General features: G+C 35.9%; 1 protein-coding gene and 1 long non-coding RNA gene across 2 annotated transcripts; both read left to right on the plus strand.

The window, feature by feature from the left end:
* Positions 1 to 4,119, plus strand: LOC140139555 (uncharacterized). Its single transcript, XR_011857165.1, has 3 exons — positions 1 to 61; positions 1,253 to 1,337; positions 3,958 to 4,119. It is a non-coding gene; the product is annotated as an uncharacterized lncRNA (long non-coding RNA).
* Positions 4,120 to 4,331: 212 nt separating this feature from the next.
* On the plus strand, positions 4,332 to 17,096 carry LOC140138983 (hyalin-like). Its single transcript, XM_072160764.1, has 9 exons — positions 4,332 to 4,356; positions 4,494 to 4,739; positions 4,930 to 5,181; positions 6,242 to 6,487; positions 7,206 to 7,451; positions 9,081 to 9,326; positions 11,014 to 11,354; positions 15,739 to 15,877; positions 16,711 to 17,096. Exons 1-9 carry the CDS (start codon positions 4,332 to 4,334, stop codon positions 17,094 to 17,096), a joined length of 2,127 nt encoding a protein of 708 aa, XP_072016865.1.
* The last annotated feature ends 1,138 nt before the right edge of the window (positions 17,097 to 18,234 follow it).

Below are 18,234 nucleotides of genomic sequence, written 5' to 3' on the forward strand. Positions count from 1 at the left end.
CGACACAGCTGCAAGCCTTGAATTGAACATGGAACTCTTTACTGTCAATGAACGAGAATAGGTCAGTTATGTAAACTTTTCTTATCATATCCACAACATCTTAAAAATAACTTTAAATATGTATTCGTGAACAGAGTATACATGTATATACAATTATTTTAAAAATCTATTATAGCAAAGTTGTAAGATTTGACAGATATGAGGTGTACTACTGTTTGGAATCAACATCGCTGTTCATACTACACATATCTATATATCACTGTGCATAATATTTATCATTAAACTTAAAGAAACTAAAACTAAATTACAAAATAAAGTAGTCGAAAGATGACAAATTTGTTCTACGTATTTTAGTACCTCAATCGGCACGATACGTCTTTGAATGACAATAGGTAGAGTCTCAAAAGTGACCAGCAGTGTGCAGGCTATAGTACTGACCAAGCTGACATAGCACCTGCATGCTTCATTTCAAGTAATATGTTGGGTTAATGAAAACGCATCGTGCCGAATGAGGTATCAAAACAATTCTCCGTCTATCGTCAATTTTATTTGATCATAATAGTTTTATTGTCGTTAAGAAGTGTGAAGTTATATTTTGGGCGCAATATCTATACTTTAATAAAGGAAGAACAATTGCAGCCTGTGATACACTATTTTAGTATTATTTTGTGGTATACATTGCCAGTGGGTCTTAAGTCTAGTCGGATGGGAGCCTGATCAAGCAGTGCTTATACTCAAATATTGAGAATAGTAAAGATAACACTCAACAGGAAGGGCATAGGCTCTCTATAGAGGACAACACTTAATATTCGTTATGGCATATAAATATAAATAAGCTTTCTTGAAAAGTCATTATTAGGAAATACACTGCAGTTTTCGAGTTAAATCCTGTCACATGGTCTGCAGTATAATACAACAGCCATAATCCACACAGATAGGCTACTGATTTTCACAAAACAGAAAACTTGCTTAATTTATTGTTTAAAATATACTTTGCTGTACATACATAACCTACGAGCAATCATTCTGGAGTTGTCTCACAATACATATATATATCTTAGTATTGATAAATAACAAGAAATCTCGAATTTGAATGTGGACGAATGTGTGTCTCCTTGTTCTGCCCTATAAAAGTCAATTAATTTTTTTCTCAATAGGCAAACTGAGCCATGAAATCAAATACGACTCGTAACGAACATGCGATATGTTGACTATAATTATCTCATATATGTAACATTGTCCAAAATCTTAGTCCTTAATAACAATGCAGGTAAACTCCTTGGCTCATCAACTGTGCAATGGTCTGCTGATAGTGCAACTTGTGTGCTTCATAATAGGTAGGTAGCACCTACTATATATAATTAGTATCGTATAATAAAAACATGGAAAACAGGTTATTCTGTCATCTGGAGTACTGCATCCCAGGTAACAGTAAAAGACTGGCTGATATTATGGCGTGTTCTAAATAAACAGATGATGTTAATGTTATAAAGATCTCCATTCATGATACCTTATACATAATTCTTCATAAAAATCGTCACTGTTTCTGGCATGCAGAAACGTATAAATTAAAGCCGTAATGTGTGACTTGCTCCACAGCGACGCCCTCAATTTGTCTCGATGTCTATTTTTGCACTTCAGGCTTTTTTATACGTTAATACCAGTTTTATTTACCGTATCGCTGAACGTTTCGTGCATGTGTATCATTGACGAATAATCACTATTCGTCTTTAGTTATACATCTTGTTTATCCGTCTCAGTTGCGTGAAGCTCAAATCAGTAACAATCGGCGAGCTAACACACTCATTGACGCTGGAATGAAATTGCGATTTGTATTATTTTACCTCATTTGTTTGTCTCAAAATTAAAAACGGACAAGATTTAATCAGTGTAAACTAACATTTTGCGGAAAAACGAATACGAATCTAATTTTTATGGAAATCGCACATTATTCCTTTGATATATCTTGATGGGTAATGTTAGTTTAAATTAATTCGTGCTGACATGTATGCTTTGACATGTCTCACAGTTTAATCGGAAAATGAGTAAAATATATTAAACAAAAACAAATATATTTCAAATAAAAACTCTTTCTTCTTTCTTCATTTTGTAACGTGATTAAAGTTCTAAAAATTGTGTTTCCAATCCCAATGCCCTCCTTATAATTGCAAATGAGTTAGCATACTGGCGTATGACGACTTTTTGACAAATAATGAGTTATTTAAAGTTTCAAAATCTATGAAATTATTCAAGCAGTTTGAATTCTAGAAGCAAAATGTCAATCATAGTGGCTCATAGAACACATGACATTGTTTAATTTTGATATCAGGTAAATAATTTATAATAACCTGCTGAAATTCAACAGGTTACTAAAAAATATGAGCTTTTACCTGATATCAAAATCATTTTCAAGGAATAAAGTGTGTGTGTGTGTGTGTGGGTGTGTGTGTGTGTGGGGTGGGGGTGGGGGGTGGGGGTGGGGGTCTGGGGGTTCAGTGTCGCATGAGTCTGTGAATTATGTGGTCTTAAACCTAATGCCATGTGGAGTGAATTATGGAGACACATAGCCTTATGGAGACACAAAAATTATTGCCCCACAAGGAAAACATTCACCACAGGGAATGCCCACATTGCTGCTCTTGATTTAAATCATGTCTCAAATTATTTATATTCTTTAGCCATTTCGTATATAGAAATGACGTTCATATTAAAATTTTCTCTCTACAAAAAATGTTTTATGACAATGGTGGTTAAGAAGGTACTTATCAGAACGGGTTTTGAAGCGCGACGACTTTTTACATTTATAAAACAACCATTAACCCCGCACTTCTAAATACTATTTACTAATTGCTTAGCATTACAACGCTATATAAAAGCTCTTTTTTAATTGGTCACTAAAGTTAAATACATCGCGAAACCATCCACTCAGACAAATCGTAAGAAAGGCAGTTCCTGTCTTTCCTACAAAATAACCATTAAACACGCACTTCTGAATCCAATTTGCTAATGCTTAGAATATGACTATAACGATATATTATCGGTATCCATTTGTTGTGATGCTTATTCAAAACACTTGCTCTTGCGAATGGAATATAAAACCAATACATCTCCTAATCTCCCACATAGGGGGTGAAGATTTCAAATTAGTCACTCATTCAGAAAACCCCATTTTGTTATTCAAATGTCCTGTGTGGAAGGTTAAGATACTGCCTTTCATATGGGCCGGGCATAGGGGTGTATGGATTTCAACTGCAAAACGCGAAATTGGCATTACGTTTTGTTACCGGGAGATATTTGATTATGTCTCGCCTCCTTTTTCAACCAAATCGACGGTAATAACTCTTCCAGTGAGGGATCAACATTTAACCACAAATTGCCTCAGGCAAAACTCACATCCTGGGAACTAAATACCTCACATGGTCATTTTTATGTAACTCGTTGACCCATGTGTGCCATATACTGCCTCTAGCTATAATTACAGCCTGGTGAAGACATATACCAACCTCAGGAGGGAATTCAATTTATGATCAATTCTCTTCAGGTAGTGAAACGTAATGGCTCCTCTTGAAATTATTTTAATATACAGTTGTATGAGGTTTAAACAAAAATATTAGTAGTAGTAGAACAAAACATTTACGTTTTCATTAGCTATCTTTCTGCTTCTTTTTTATCTATTGTTTTTGTTTTCTATTTGTCATCGTTATATTTCTCTCTCGTCTTAATGTTTTTCTCCTTCTCTTTCTTTAGACATCTTGACGAAGCATTAAGAAATGTTTATTGTTTGTTAGTTCTATTTAACAAACCCATTTGAGGTGTTACTTCAAGAAGGCCCTATCTGCAATAGCTGCTGCCGGGTATCATATTTTTCGTTGCTGATAATAATAGAATGCTGAAGTTGTGAAGTGTCTATATGCCAGCTATTGCAAATAGGGTCTTCTCGATTTGTTTTTATCCTAGCACAAGATGTGTGTGAATTTGGATTTGAGGGTAAAATGCGATGGTCTTTGTCTTCTGGTGATCCTTGCAAATGTAAGAGCATTAAAGTTATCGGAAAGAATACAGCAACCACAATCTCCAACAACGTTCACACAATCCTGAAAGACCTTTACAACATTGACTGCATTGGTGAGTTCGTGTCCAAGACTTATTTATTGTAATCAATCAATCAATCAATCAATCAATCAATCAATCAATCAATCAATCAATCAATCAATCGATCAATCAATTATTCAATCAACCAGTCAATCAATCAATCAATCAATCATATCAGCAATCAAACAATCAATCAATCATTGACATTTATGGAGCCTTCATGCTAGCGGCGTAAGACAATGCGAGACACAATTGGAGAGGATTGCAAGCCTAAGAAATTATGAAATCACTTTTAATAAGCTCGGGTAAACTGATATTAATAACATTTTATATAAATAGTTATTGCCGCGTACAGATTATTATTTACGTTTATTTAAATAAATATAACTCATTTTGTTTAGACACGGAAGTGCCCATTTTTGATGTCTGCCCAACAAATCAAACTAGAGATACAGACCCAGGGCATATCACTGCAAAAGTTGTGTGGATAAATCCAACTGCCGTAGATAATTCCCATGTTCCTCCTCAAGTTCGATGTAAACCTGGGTCAGGATCGTATTTCACCGTGGGACTAACTAATGTCACGTGCTTAGCAACCGATGATTATGGTAACACAGCCACATGTTCCTTTGAGGTATATATTGAAGGTATGTATCTTAGACATTTTATTACATGCCTTTTTATGACGTCATCATCATCATTGTCGTCGTTGTCTTCGTCATCATCGTCATCATCATCATCATCATCATCATCATCATCATCATCATCATCATCATCATCATCATCATCATCATCATCGTCATCATCATCACATATATCTTGTCTTCTGTTTTACAGATAATGAAGCACCTGTCTTTGTGCAATCATGTCCTGTGGAAATAATTCACAACACTCTCCCGAACCAATCATATGCGCATGTGCAATTGCAAACTCCTAATTGCACCGATAACTCTGGTGAGGTCCCGAATGTTAATTGTGATGGCGTGCCAGAAAGTAATTATTTTGTCATTGGCCAGACGATAATCACTTGTAAATGTAGTGATAGCAACGGGAATTATAAGACATGTCAGTTAGCAGTTATCGTCGAAGGTAAGTACCATCTTCAACCCTTTCACCAATTGACCAAAATGTATGTTTTCTGTGTACGAGTGATGTAAATTTGGTGACTTTCACGAGTACAATACAGGGGCATTACGTGATCTCGCGAGTTTACATACCATGTTGACGTTTGTCTATACTGTCTAATGTGATTGGACGTGTATAAGTCTGCTTTTATAGGAGACATTTGAAATAACCCTTTCAAGGTATTTTTGTCGTTTGTTGTGTTACCCGTAACGTGTTTTAAACGGTTTTTTTTGTTGCTAATACGTTTTAATAACATTTAAATATCGGGTTATAAAGGTAATTACGTACACTGTAACAAGATATGACACTTGTAGTGTAACAACATTGTAAATGTTGAAATATTGGTATTTTGGTATATCGATGGTTGGATTTCAGTGGAGACAAATGCGGCCAATTGGGTGATTCTTGGCAAAAGTTAACTTAAAAGTTTTCTTACATCACAACGACTAGATTCGATATTTTTTCAAAGAAATATCCATCTCGCAAATAGTTCTAGAAACTAGTGTGGAATTTTTGCGGCAAAAAGTCCTGACCCACCAATTTACAAGTGACCGGTTTGTGTGGAAAAATTGTCCGAATGATTTCAACAAAACAGTTAGTCTGTTGAAGAACTCCTATACTTTATGCTTGAATACTTTACTTATGGAAATTCTCACGTACCACCGCGTATGTCGCCAATACGTACCACTCCTTCGGTCATGTTATGGTATGACCCTTTGTTGTGTAGATCACCGTCCCGCACGCCGTGTACGTACTGTGTGTTATGAACATCGTGTATGTGTTCGAATAATAATTCCATCGTAATAATAAGACGCCGGTTCCGGCGCTTTATTCAAAATCTCGGATTTTGACAAAACTACAGCACCTAGAGTCTTGACATTTGCAGGGTACTTAGTATATTGGTTTAATAAAGTACAATATAATCGTGTAAAAAATGAATTTTAAAAAATCAGTCAGGGCGTCCTCAACAGCAAATGTTATAATATGGCTTTAATGTATGCCGATTTTTGCTTTTACTCTGTAGACGATCAACCACCAGTCTTTACATTTTGTCCCAATAATCAAGAGATCATACTGGATTTAAACCATTCTAGAGCCATCGCCGTATGGGAACCAGCTACTGCTACTGATAACTCTGATGTGGCTTCAATCATACAATGTTCTGCCTCTTCTGGAGATATATTTGGGATTGGATTAAACATAGTCACGTGTGTGGCTATCGATGCAAGTGGGAACAATGCAACATGCGATTTTCAGATTGAAATGCTAGGTTAGTTGAAACATAACTCATAACTCATGTTTATAGGAATGAATTTGTTTTGTTTTTCTACAGAAGAAACATTAATGATAAACATTGGTTCACTTGGGCTACTTTTGCTGAAATTAGTACTGAAAAAATCAAGCGTTCGTGAAAAAAGGTCATAGATTAAAAACAAACAAACAAACAACATAAGTATGTGGACCAAAAGTAGCATCATGCATAACTGCCATATCCTTGTCCCAGTACTGTACCACGGGCATGGGCTGTGATTTCAGTTAGACCTACCTTGTTTTTACAAACTTAAGTAACTTTCAATGCTGGCGTACGATATTACTATAAATGTATCAAGAAGATACATGAGGAAGAAATTGGCGCCGGAGATTGTCGTCGTCTGTAACGAGATTATCCTTGTGCTGCTTATATTATAAGCATCCGTATTGTATGCGCAGAATATTTGAACTTTTCTTTCATTCTGTACAGATATCCAGGCCCCAGAAGTAGATATGTGTCCCAGTCACCAAGAAGGAGTATTACTTTCAGGTGAAAACACAACAACAGTAGTCCTCAAGCTACTGATAACTCTGGCACTGCCCCTTTATAGCAATATTAAAAAGATATATTATTGGAACTTAAACTATAAAAATTGTGTATGTTCCAATAATATATAAATGTCGACTCACGTTACTGCCTTAATAAATATATGATATTATTTACTCTTACTTTGTAGACGATCAACCACCAGTCTTTACATTTTGTCCCAATAATCAAGAGATCATACTGGCCTTAAACCATTCTAGAGCCATCGCCGTATGGGAACCAGCTAATGCTACTGATAACTCAGGGCAGGCTCCAATCATACAGTGTGCTGCTTCTTCTGGAGATAGCTTTGGGATTGGATTGAACATAGTGAGGTGTGCGGCTATAGATGCAAGTGGAAACAATGGAACATGCGAATTTCAGATTGAAATTCTAGGTAAGTTGAAACATAATAATGTTTATAGGAACGAATTTGTTTGTTTTGTTTTGTTCGGATACTTTTGCTGAAGTTAGTATTGACAAAAAAAGCGTCCTTGAAAAAAGGTCACAGATTTTAAAACATGTAATTATGTATACCAAAAGTAGCATTATGCACAGCTCTCGTTTCCTTGTCACAAAGTATCTTTCAATGCTAGCGACTTCCAGTATTACTAGAAAACGTTGGTCGCAACACACAGTCGCGTAAGTTCAGGACAACTGTAAAATAAATCACGTTTTCGAAAAAAACGCGTTTGAACTATACGTTACTGATAACATAGTATTGGACTCCTCAAATATAATATCTCAGAGGACCAATTACATTTGACATTTACAATAAAGGATTCGTCGGTCGCAACACATAGTGGCGTATAGCCATTTTCCAAATTTTCCGTTTCACATAGTGGCGTATAAGTTTAGAGCTAGCTAATATCCTATAATAGTTATTCCTTGTTAACTATTAAAGATACAGTTTAATAGTTTGAACCTTTAACTTTAATTTCAAATGGAATCGGGCCACTGAGAGATAACAGTGGAGGAGTATCGACTCCGTTACTGGTAGCATATCCTTCAAAAACGTTTTGCTCGGAGACGTATTTTGTCCTTCACGTACGCCACTATGTGTTGCGACCGACGGATTAAACTATAAAATTGTTTCTGCTATGGCTTTGGATTTTTCAGTAAGACCACACTCCTTCATTGTATCTTCCAGTGCATCAAATTTGTTCTGTAGAGCTAACTGTAACTCTAGTGGATGTTGATGCAGCTTGTCTTGGTTCAAATGAGCTGTCTTCTTGCTCATTAGCTGGACTCTTTTCAGTTTCATGCTAATGTGGATCTTAGTTCTTACTAATCTGTGGTCATTGCCTGTGTTGAATTTCTGTAGAACAGATACATCTGTAACAATGTGTTGCTTGTCTTAGAGAATGAAGTCAATTTCATTCTTGGTTGTGCCATTTGGACTTCCCCATGTCCACTTCCGGGAGGGTTTCTTCTTAAAGATTGTGTTCATGATCTAAAAAAATCTTAATTAATATTAAGTATAGTTGAAATTTCTTACTTGGGGTGTAATGAAGAACTTGATATTTAAAACCGTTGGGCCAAATTGCATAATAAATGACCTATAAAAATCACCCAACGCCACTGTGCTGTGACTGAGGAAACGTATCAAGTAGCTACATGAACAAGGGATTGGCGTCGTCTGTAACGAGGTTATCATATTCCTGGTGCTGCTATTATTTATCGTCGGCAGAGCGCAACACTATCGTAAATGCAGTAGAATGTAATAGCTGCCTTTTGTAAAATACCTATTGTTTCAGCACAATCCCCTCATCATGCTCATTGTAAAGTGTTGATGTTCTGTATACTTTCCTGATGGCTACTAAGCTAACCCCAATATATCACCTTTGCATGTTGCAAATGACAGCTATTGCATTCTACTGCACTTACGATAGTGTTGCACTCTGCCGACGATATATAATGACGTCGTCTGTAACGAGATTATCATATTCCTTGTGCTGATATTATATATAATAAGCAACCGTATTATGTTCGTAACAGATTTGAACTTTTCTTTCTTTCTGTACAGATATCCAGCCCCCGGAAATAGAAATGTGTCCCAGTCACCAAGAAGGAGTATTACGCCCGGGTGAAAACACTACAACAGTAGTATGGCCCGTTCCTCAAGCTACTGATAACTCTGGTATTGCCCCCTTTGTTAAGTGCAACCCACCACCTGGATCACAATTTGCATTGGGATTAACACGCATCGTTTGTACGGCCATTGATGGGAGTGGCAACATTGCATCTTGCAATTTACACGTGTTTGTACAAGGTTAGTTATAACCGTATAAGTAACTTTGCGAATCTAAACAAAGCATAATGTCGCTTATTTTTCATATTCAAGAATTAATAGTTTACAATAATTATCTGCTTCAAAAGTCAATAAAATGAAAGATGACAATTTCCTTTAAAAATATTGGTTTAGCCATGTCTGCAGGTTAAATAATTACAATGTTTTGACCAAAATTATGTCGCTTTATAATTGCCCAAATTTGCATTGGCAATTGCAATTTATTGGATCGCAAAATGATTTGTTCACCTCCTAATCGATCATGGCTTGCCATTTAGCATGATTCGACATTCTCCCATTGAAACATGTGGATTTTAAACCATTTTAGCTAAAACGAGCTTTACTTTCATGATGTCCAGTTGTTTGTGTGTGGTTATTTAGGCATCAGTGAATACACCATACATAAAAATACTTTACAACATAGGACTTACACAGGTTCAAAATGAATGTTGAATTTTCCCCACACGCTTACACAGTAAAGTACACCGGGAAAGTACACTGCCAAATTCTGCTCACATGGCATGCCATGATGATAAATTTTAGTATGCTCATAAAGGACGCCCTCTATAATCAATGATGTGAATCTGTCTACCATAGTTACCGAACTACAGTATACCTGCAAAGCATTTAAGACTTGCCTGCGGGGCTCTTCTAAATTGGAGCAAACTACCGTTGTTCGCCAACCCTCGCGCTTGATGTATGTTTTTATGCAACCATGACAGAATAAACCACACTGTTGTTACGTGTTCTTTGCAGAATTTGGGGTGTCAACTTGCAGCAAAAGAGTAAATAATATACTTATACGTGCTTCGATGTGTATATATAGTAGACAGTACACCACTATAATGAAAGACAAAGATAAAAGCAATTTATCGCGTCTGACGTCATCTGTCAATCAAATTCGAGCACGGTTTGTTTACAAGTGTCGTGATGATGACTTGCTGACCGCGGATTTATAACCGGGCGCCTTATTGTTAATTTTGCACCTTTCGACATGCAAACCATCTTAAAAGTTTTTATAGTAGGAAACTTTCTTTGGCGAAGGCACCATGTCCACAATGCCTAGAAAAGCTGCTTTTTGCCTTGTAAAATTACGTAATTTTTCGCCATTTGCTGCTATTCCTTTTCTCCGATCAGCACCAGATATATCGGTCTTCTTTTTACGCGCTGATTAACTTGTGTAAACCAATCAAGGATCGTAATTGACAGTGACATCAGACGCGATAAATTGTTTTTATCTTTGTCTTTCATTATAATTGAACGGACATGGATGCGTCGAGATGTAACGTGATGTCGCTGTACGCAATCGGCAACTTTGATTGTACATTGTCATTCTGTGTTCACATACCGTGTTCGCGTTTGTTCACCTATAATCTGAGACTGAATGTGTACATACAACTTTCTTATTCGATTTTCAAGAAGGTCGTTTGTGGTACATAATGACCGCCATTGTACTCCAGAAAATATCAAATGGAGATACAACATTTGATCAAGAATAAATTAATTGCTTTGAAGACTTTGCTTTGTAAAATGTCTTAAAATAATGTGCATTAACCTATATTCATAATCCACCACAAAAGTGGCGCATATAAAATATAACCAAAAAAAAGAAGAAGAAAAAAAAAGACACACAAATTTTGCTTTCAATATTTTTGGTATCGAACAACAGATTGTGGATATCAACTTGGCATGGAAGATGGTGAGATAACGAAGTACCAAATATCTGCATCTAGTGTCCATGGTGCGTGCCCATCAATAAAGTCTGCAAGGCTGAATAGCTTAATGGAAGCAGTTGGTAATGGTGGGGCTTGGTGTGCTCTTACGATTGACCTTAACCAGTGGATCCAAGTTAACTTCTATATCATAACGAGAGTGACAGGAGTTATGACACAAGGAAGGAATGATATTGATGGTGATTCTGGTCAGTGGGTTACGAAATATCAGGTTCAGCATAGTAGCGATGAAGTAACATGGTTATACATTCAAAACATTGACAATCAAACTGACCAGGTAAAGTTTATTGTAGGTTGGTTGGTTAAATTATTGGCTACACTATATCTTTGGATAAAATAATTTTTTTCCGAACATAACGAATAATCCTTACGGTTTATTAAATTTATTCTGCAATGGTTGCCGAATTCATAGCTTCAAGTGAAAAAGGTGTCATCGTGCAGCAAAACCTTAAACAATAGATTTCATCATGTTTTAACTTGTTAAACATACAATATATATATGGTCAATTCCAGCGAAACCGGGACAAAATTCTCTCTATGTTAACTTTCCACTTTAAAATGTCATTAATAAAGGAAATCACGTTATTGATGGAGCATATCATGTCACGTCCAATGTGCTCTCTTTGTGCATATAGGCCTTTACTAGCAAGTCATACCAGGGGACAAGTTATGATGGCTTAAATGAATTGGCGTTACCCACGAATCCAAAGATAAAGCACCATATATGTCATTGAATGTCCTTCAATCAAAATGAAATTATTACCGTTAGAAAGACGTTTGCATGATCTCTCATCATATGTAAAACGATTGAATTCCACCAAAGTTTGTGGACTCTAGAGGCCATTAAGTCAATTTGGCTAATACTTTTGTTACCCGCGTATCAAAAATAAAATGATCGTTCTGAAAAATGTTAAGTTAATATGCAATAAATGACTATATCATGAAATGAAGTTTCGTTCTATAATTCTGAGGTCCAAGTGATTATTTTATGCAAATACGTTTTACCCATAAAATTCCATAAAATCAAATTTGACGTTACCCACGTATCAACTGTTACCCACGAGTCCAGCAAATATAATTGCCATAACTTAAATTAACATTTAATGACTTTGGACACTGAATTTAGTTAGACAAGCGCTTAAAATTGTAAATCGTAAAAATACGTTCACCGCTTTAAAAAAGAATCTACGACGGTTTAAACTTTTGTTACCCACGAATCCCGAATAGATGTTAACCTTGAAAAACAAGGAGATTGTTTATTTTAAGTTTAAATCAGCACATATTCAAGCCATGGGTATGCTATAATTTTTACAGTACTTACAGTTTATGTACCTAAGAAACGCAAACCCCAAACGGTACTATAGTACTTATAGCTTTACCCACGAATTCGGCGTTACCCACGAATCCAAGGATTTACTCGTAAATTATATGTTTCTTATGCATCTTAACATTTCGAAAACATGCGAAATAGGTTCCAAAACAGTCCTGTTTAATAGCGTCCTCTTGAAGGTATACTGAAGCTGTATCATGAAGTTTTGATTGATTATCCTAAATTACCATTTTTTGGGTAAATGCAATTGGTTAGAGAAACGGGAATCATTGAAACACAATGGAGGAATAACCGCATGATGGTTTCCAACCTTCTGTAATATTTTCTATTTTGCCGAATACCAATACATACCTTCAAATATGTGTTACCCATGAACATTTTGGTTACCCACGAATCCCTACTTAAATTATAGTTAACAATGTATTGATAGTGTTTTAGTACATAGGAACCGTCAAACACGATTTAATAGAATATTGCTGCATGAAAATATGGAATGATTTTACTAAAATAATAATATAAAACTGTTTGCTCTGTCTATTTGAATTTGGCAACTTCATTATTCTCAACATTTTTATACCCAAAATGCCATAATGATCCATTCTAAATATTCCATGTAGTTTGTATTTTGATTAAAATTCATTTTAGTGCCATTGCAGCCTGAATTATTGACATACGGAAAGGTATTTTTTATTTTTATTTAAAAAAATTAATAGGAATTGCTATTTTCCAGACGCTGTTACCCACGAATCCATCCAAGATCCTCATCCTGCGACGAGATACAAAATCTAACTTTATATTTATATGAAGCATTTATTCTAATCTTTCGAAATAATACAGTAATGTTAAATGACAGCCACTTTGGAAAGAGTTCGAAGAATTGACACAATCTTAACTGTACACCTGGTTCTTTCTTAAAATTTGTTATAACCAAAATATTTCTTTGTAGATATATGTAATAAAATTATATTTTTCACCGATAAGTCTTCACCGATTTCTAGTGTATATGAGTCACACATAAAATATTGAAAGATATTAAAGAAAGTGAAATTTTATGGCGTACAACAGGTGAAAAAGGCTTGAATTCGTGGGTAACATGCATATGCGCATTTAACACTTTATTTGGTCTAGCAAGAAAAGTCATTTTTCAATCCGATGGCACTTCCACCTGATGATTCACTAGATATGATCGTCTCATTTGATAAGTCTAGAATTGAAAAGGAAAACATTTTCAAAATGGCCCCCAGAGAGAATTTTGTCCCGCTTTGGCTGGAATTGACCATATATGTATTTTTCTTTGCTTGCAATTGATATTGTTTTCATTCGTTAGAATCCAGTTTTCTGTTATAACGATTTTCTAGTAGGCGACATAAAGGATTTTAAATACATGTACAAAGCCAGGCCATGACCATTAAATTTTTCTTTTATTGGCAATTCGTGGCCCGTAGGCCAAATTAGATACAATAAATTACAATATAAAAATACACATAAGAACAATTATAATTAAATTTAAGCAAGAATTGCACAAGATATAAAACACACAAAAATATACAATTTGAATTAACATTTAGAAATTTGATTATAAAAGTCACTGCACTAAAAACATATTATGAAATATAGCACTTTTTTTAACATGGATAAAATGACATTAAAAGTATAGTGTAAGGAGATCAACACAAAAAGGAAGAGGACTATTTCTAAAACGGTTAGTCCTTGTCCTAAACTGAGATAAATTGCTGCAATTACGTAACGCACGACCATGACACTCCTTCCTGGTAATAGGGATATGAGAACTTGTACGATTTGTTTTGGTAAGCCCTTCGGCGAACCTAAGACAGTGCTCCTCCCTCCTATCAGAGAGGGTGTCAAACTTGCAGACTTGAAGCGCATTACTATACGATAAAGACATCATTAATCTTGATGTCTTTAATTTTTTACGAAGGTACTTGATTCATCCATAAAGGAAATTCAATTTGATATAATGAATTAAGTTATCTAATGTGATGAAATGTTTCCAACACAATAACACGATGCATTACGATGAATTTATGTCTCCAACATTAAGTACCACCGTTAAATCATAATACACATATTGTTTTCTGTTGCTAAAATTGTTTCTAAACCAGAGAACCAAAACCCCATACGTATAATGACCTTGCCGTCGGTACGCGAAAACGAATGGCAACGATGATGTGGGATAAATGCGCATTACGTTGTTCCGTTGACGCGATCAGCAATGATCAGCGCGGATACCTTCTAAATACGCCAAAGATAATATGCCTAACCTTACACGTCCCAGATGCAATCTTAGACATCTAAGATGCAACCCTAACACGTCCAAGAATTTCGCGGAAGACTTAAATCAACGAGTCACGTACAGGACCAGAAATCCCAAACAGCCAAGCATCTTAAGACTATTCAATTATTGACCAATGAAATCTTAGACGCCTAAGATTTTACACGTCTAACACTTCTTACACGTCTTGATGGACGGTATCACCAATGTGATAGCACGCAAAGCACCTTTGAAGAATAATAGCAACTCGTATTACAGAGACCATGCGCAGTGATCATTCAAAAAATACATTTCAGGATGATTAAACCCAAATAAAAATCACATTATTATAAGCTTTAAATCTGTAATCACAGATATTAATATTGTTCACATCAATGACATCAACATTGACATTCCATGCATTCATGCATTGACACCCGGCACTGACATCGCCGATGTAACCCCGGCATGCCCAGGGAAATTGGATAACACCATGCACCTGTCCGAAGATGTATACATTGATTAATACATTAAATACATTAGACGTTTAAGATTGCATCTTAGACGTCTAAGGTTAGGCGTATTATCTTAGGCGTATTTAGAAGGTATCCGCCATCCATAGAAACGTGTCTATTGCGCCTAGGGTCCGATTTTCGGATGCATGATGTATTTGCAGTATTTTATGGGGCCTTATCCCGTATTGGCTCTCATATCAACAATAATAGAAAAGTGGGGAGGTTGGGAGTGGGAGTCAAGGTCATTCAAAGCTATAACCATATCCCTAATCCTACGTTTGGCCTAATGGCCTGTGATGAAGGCAGCTAATTGTGTGCAAAAACTGTTATCATTAGAGATATTGTCGGTTATATTACACCGTGCAGTAGCGAAACGATTACCACAAATTTAAATCATGTAATCGGCTATGCACTCAATAGTAGCACTTGAAGACTGAGGTTAAGTGCTTAATATTAGCACTCTTAGAGAGAATGGATGACGAGGTGACGTGAATGATCACAATTTTTGACAGTAAACATTAATGTTATCAATATTTCATCATAGGTGTTTGAAGGCAATTGGGACAGTGACACCATTGTAACAAACGTATTCTCAACACCGGTGCAGACCAATTTGATCAGAATAATCCCGATTAAATGGAATTATCATATAAGTCTACGTTTTGAAGTTTTAGGATGTGAAGGTACGGTTATCAAAAACAAATTAACCCCATAGTATCTAAAATTTAAAAAAAATGGAATTCAATGAAGATGATGATCTTATCGTTTGGTTGTTCGTGGTATCTTTGTTTATACAAATATATCTGCGCAATACTTTAAAATATTAATTCTTTCAATATGTTTTCTACTCTTGTCAAAATGTCAAAAAGAAGTTTACACCACTGCATGTCCACGACAAGGACTACGATCACAGCCTTTGCACAGTGGGACCCGATAGCACATCAGACATATCAAATAGCATTGTGAATCAAATATCAAAAAAAAAAAATTGGCGGTATATGACGTTTATAATTGAAAACTAGGGGGGTTGCACAACAACACCTCGTAGTCCGTGTTACAAAATATGGCTCAGTAGTTCTAGGGTTAAGGGTTGACGAGGTATTGTTGGTCGAAGCAATCAAAAAATTGATTTTTATTATCTAGATCAATATATTATTGAAAATTAACACCTTCATGTTTTGCAAAAGTTCAGTCTACAAATCGTATACTTTGCAAACTTGCTTAATTTATTGTTGTTAATGAGTTATGTACGTTTTACAAAAGTGTTGTTGTTTCAGCCCTCTTCACAACTTGACTCAAGAACCGCAGCCGCAGCACCTATAAAAGTATATCTGTGATATTTTATTTCTCCTACACGCTCGCTATGAATTGAGCAATGCAGTTTTTGCCAAAGCTCACAACCATTCGTAAGATACTGTGAACTACCAAATCACAACAGTTTAAAATAATTAATAACCTTAAGGGATTATGTTGGGCTCCTAGTGTATCCAATCAAATTATCTTTATTCTTTGTCAGATAATTGCAGAAGAAAACTCGGAATGGAGGACGGACGTATTACATCGAGTCAACTGTCAGTATCAAGTATTAAAAGTGGTACAAATAAAAATTTCGGTCCAAATGGCGCAAGTCTTAATGCTAGACTTGACTCCGTTTCCAATCAGGCCGCAGCGTGGTGCGCGGATTCTAATGATGACGCTCAATTTATACAAATAAACATGTTGGTTGAAACATGGATAACTGGAGTTATGCTCCAAAGCAGAGGCGGGCATGACCAATGGGTGACGGAATTTTTAGTTCGCTATAGCGACGATGGGAATCTTTGGAATTATATCGTAGAAAACAATGTACCATTGATAAGTTTTATATTGTTGAAAAGCTATTTTAATAAAAGAACTTTGTGAACTGCTACAGACTTGACATTTAATATGGAATACTTTTTCGCAAAATTCCAAGACTGATCTAGTAAAGGTCTGCATAAACGGCATGGTCTAAATATTAATTGGGGTGTGTTGGAAGATGGTGTAAAATAATAGTTTGCCAGAAAATGTGCTTTCCATTAGTTCACATTATGGCGATCATAATGTAGTGAATTAGCCTAAAATGGCGGATATAAGGAGACTGGATTTGATCTTTGTTGGGGTAAAATTTCGGAATTTGAGCAACATTATTCTGATATTATCAAATTTAGTGAGGTTTGAGGCGATTTTACTGAACCTAAATACCAATAAGTGTTCGTTAGAACTGAAATGCACCTGTCGTTTGAAAGTGGGAGGATCTTAAAAAATATGGCTCTAAAAAGTGGTACGCACTCAGAAAATTTGAATGGTCCCCTGGGGCCAGATGTTATAAACTTTCTGTACACAAAGAAACAGTGTGAGGTCATTGGACAACCAGGAATCCGCACAGTTGTTTAGTACCGTAAGTTTATAACATTTGACCCAGGGGGGCATTCAAACTTTCCGAGTACGTACAGCTTTTAAGAGCCCTATTTTTAAGCTCCTCCCCTGTTCAAAAACTTGGTACGCTGTAAGTGTATTTCAGCTGTGATGAATGTTAGTTCCTGACGAAGTTTAAGAAAGATCACCTCAAACTCCTCTAAATTTGATAATAACAGAACCATGTTGCATAAAGTTCAAAATTGTGTCTCCCACAAAGCTCAAATTCAGACTCCCTAAATCCGCCATTTTAGGCAAATTCTCTACATCATGAGCATCATAATGTAAACGTATGGAAAGCACACTTTCTATCAAACAATTATTTTACACCATCTCCCGACACACCCCAATTAATATTTAGCCCGTGCGGTCTATGCAGACTCTAGTCTACTGTGTAGACCCTTTTTATTTAATAATCACTGTTATTTGACCTTCCCCCTCTGACCATGGAAGCGCCATCTATGCTGTTCTGAGCCAACAGCTAATCTTCAAGTTGAGGGCTCACTCCGAGAACCGCACCATCCCGGGAAAAAGGGTCTACTGACTTTGAAAAGTCCCCAGAACTGCGCTTCACTAACATTGCGCACTCTAACGATGATGCTGT

The sequence above is a fragment of the Amphiura filiformis genome, chromosome 18 (genome assembly GCF_039555335.1).
Source record: "Amphiura filiformis chromosome 18, Afil_fr2py, whole genome shotgun sequence".
Classification (NCBI taxonomy): domain Eukaryota; kingdom Metazoa; phylum Echinodermata; class Ophiuroidea; order Amphilepidida; family Amphiuridae; genus Amphiura; species Amphiura filiformis.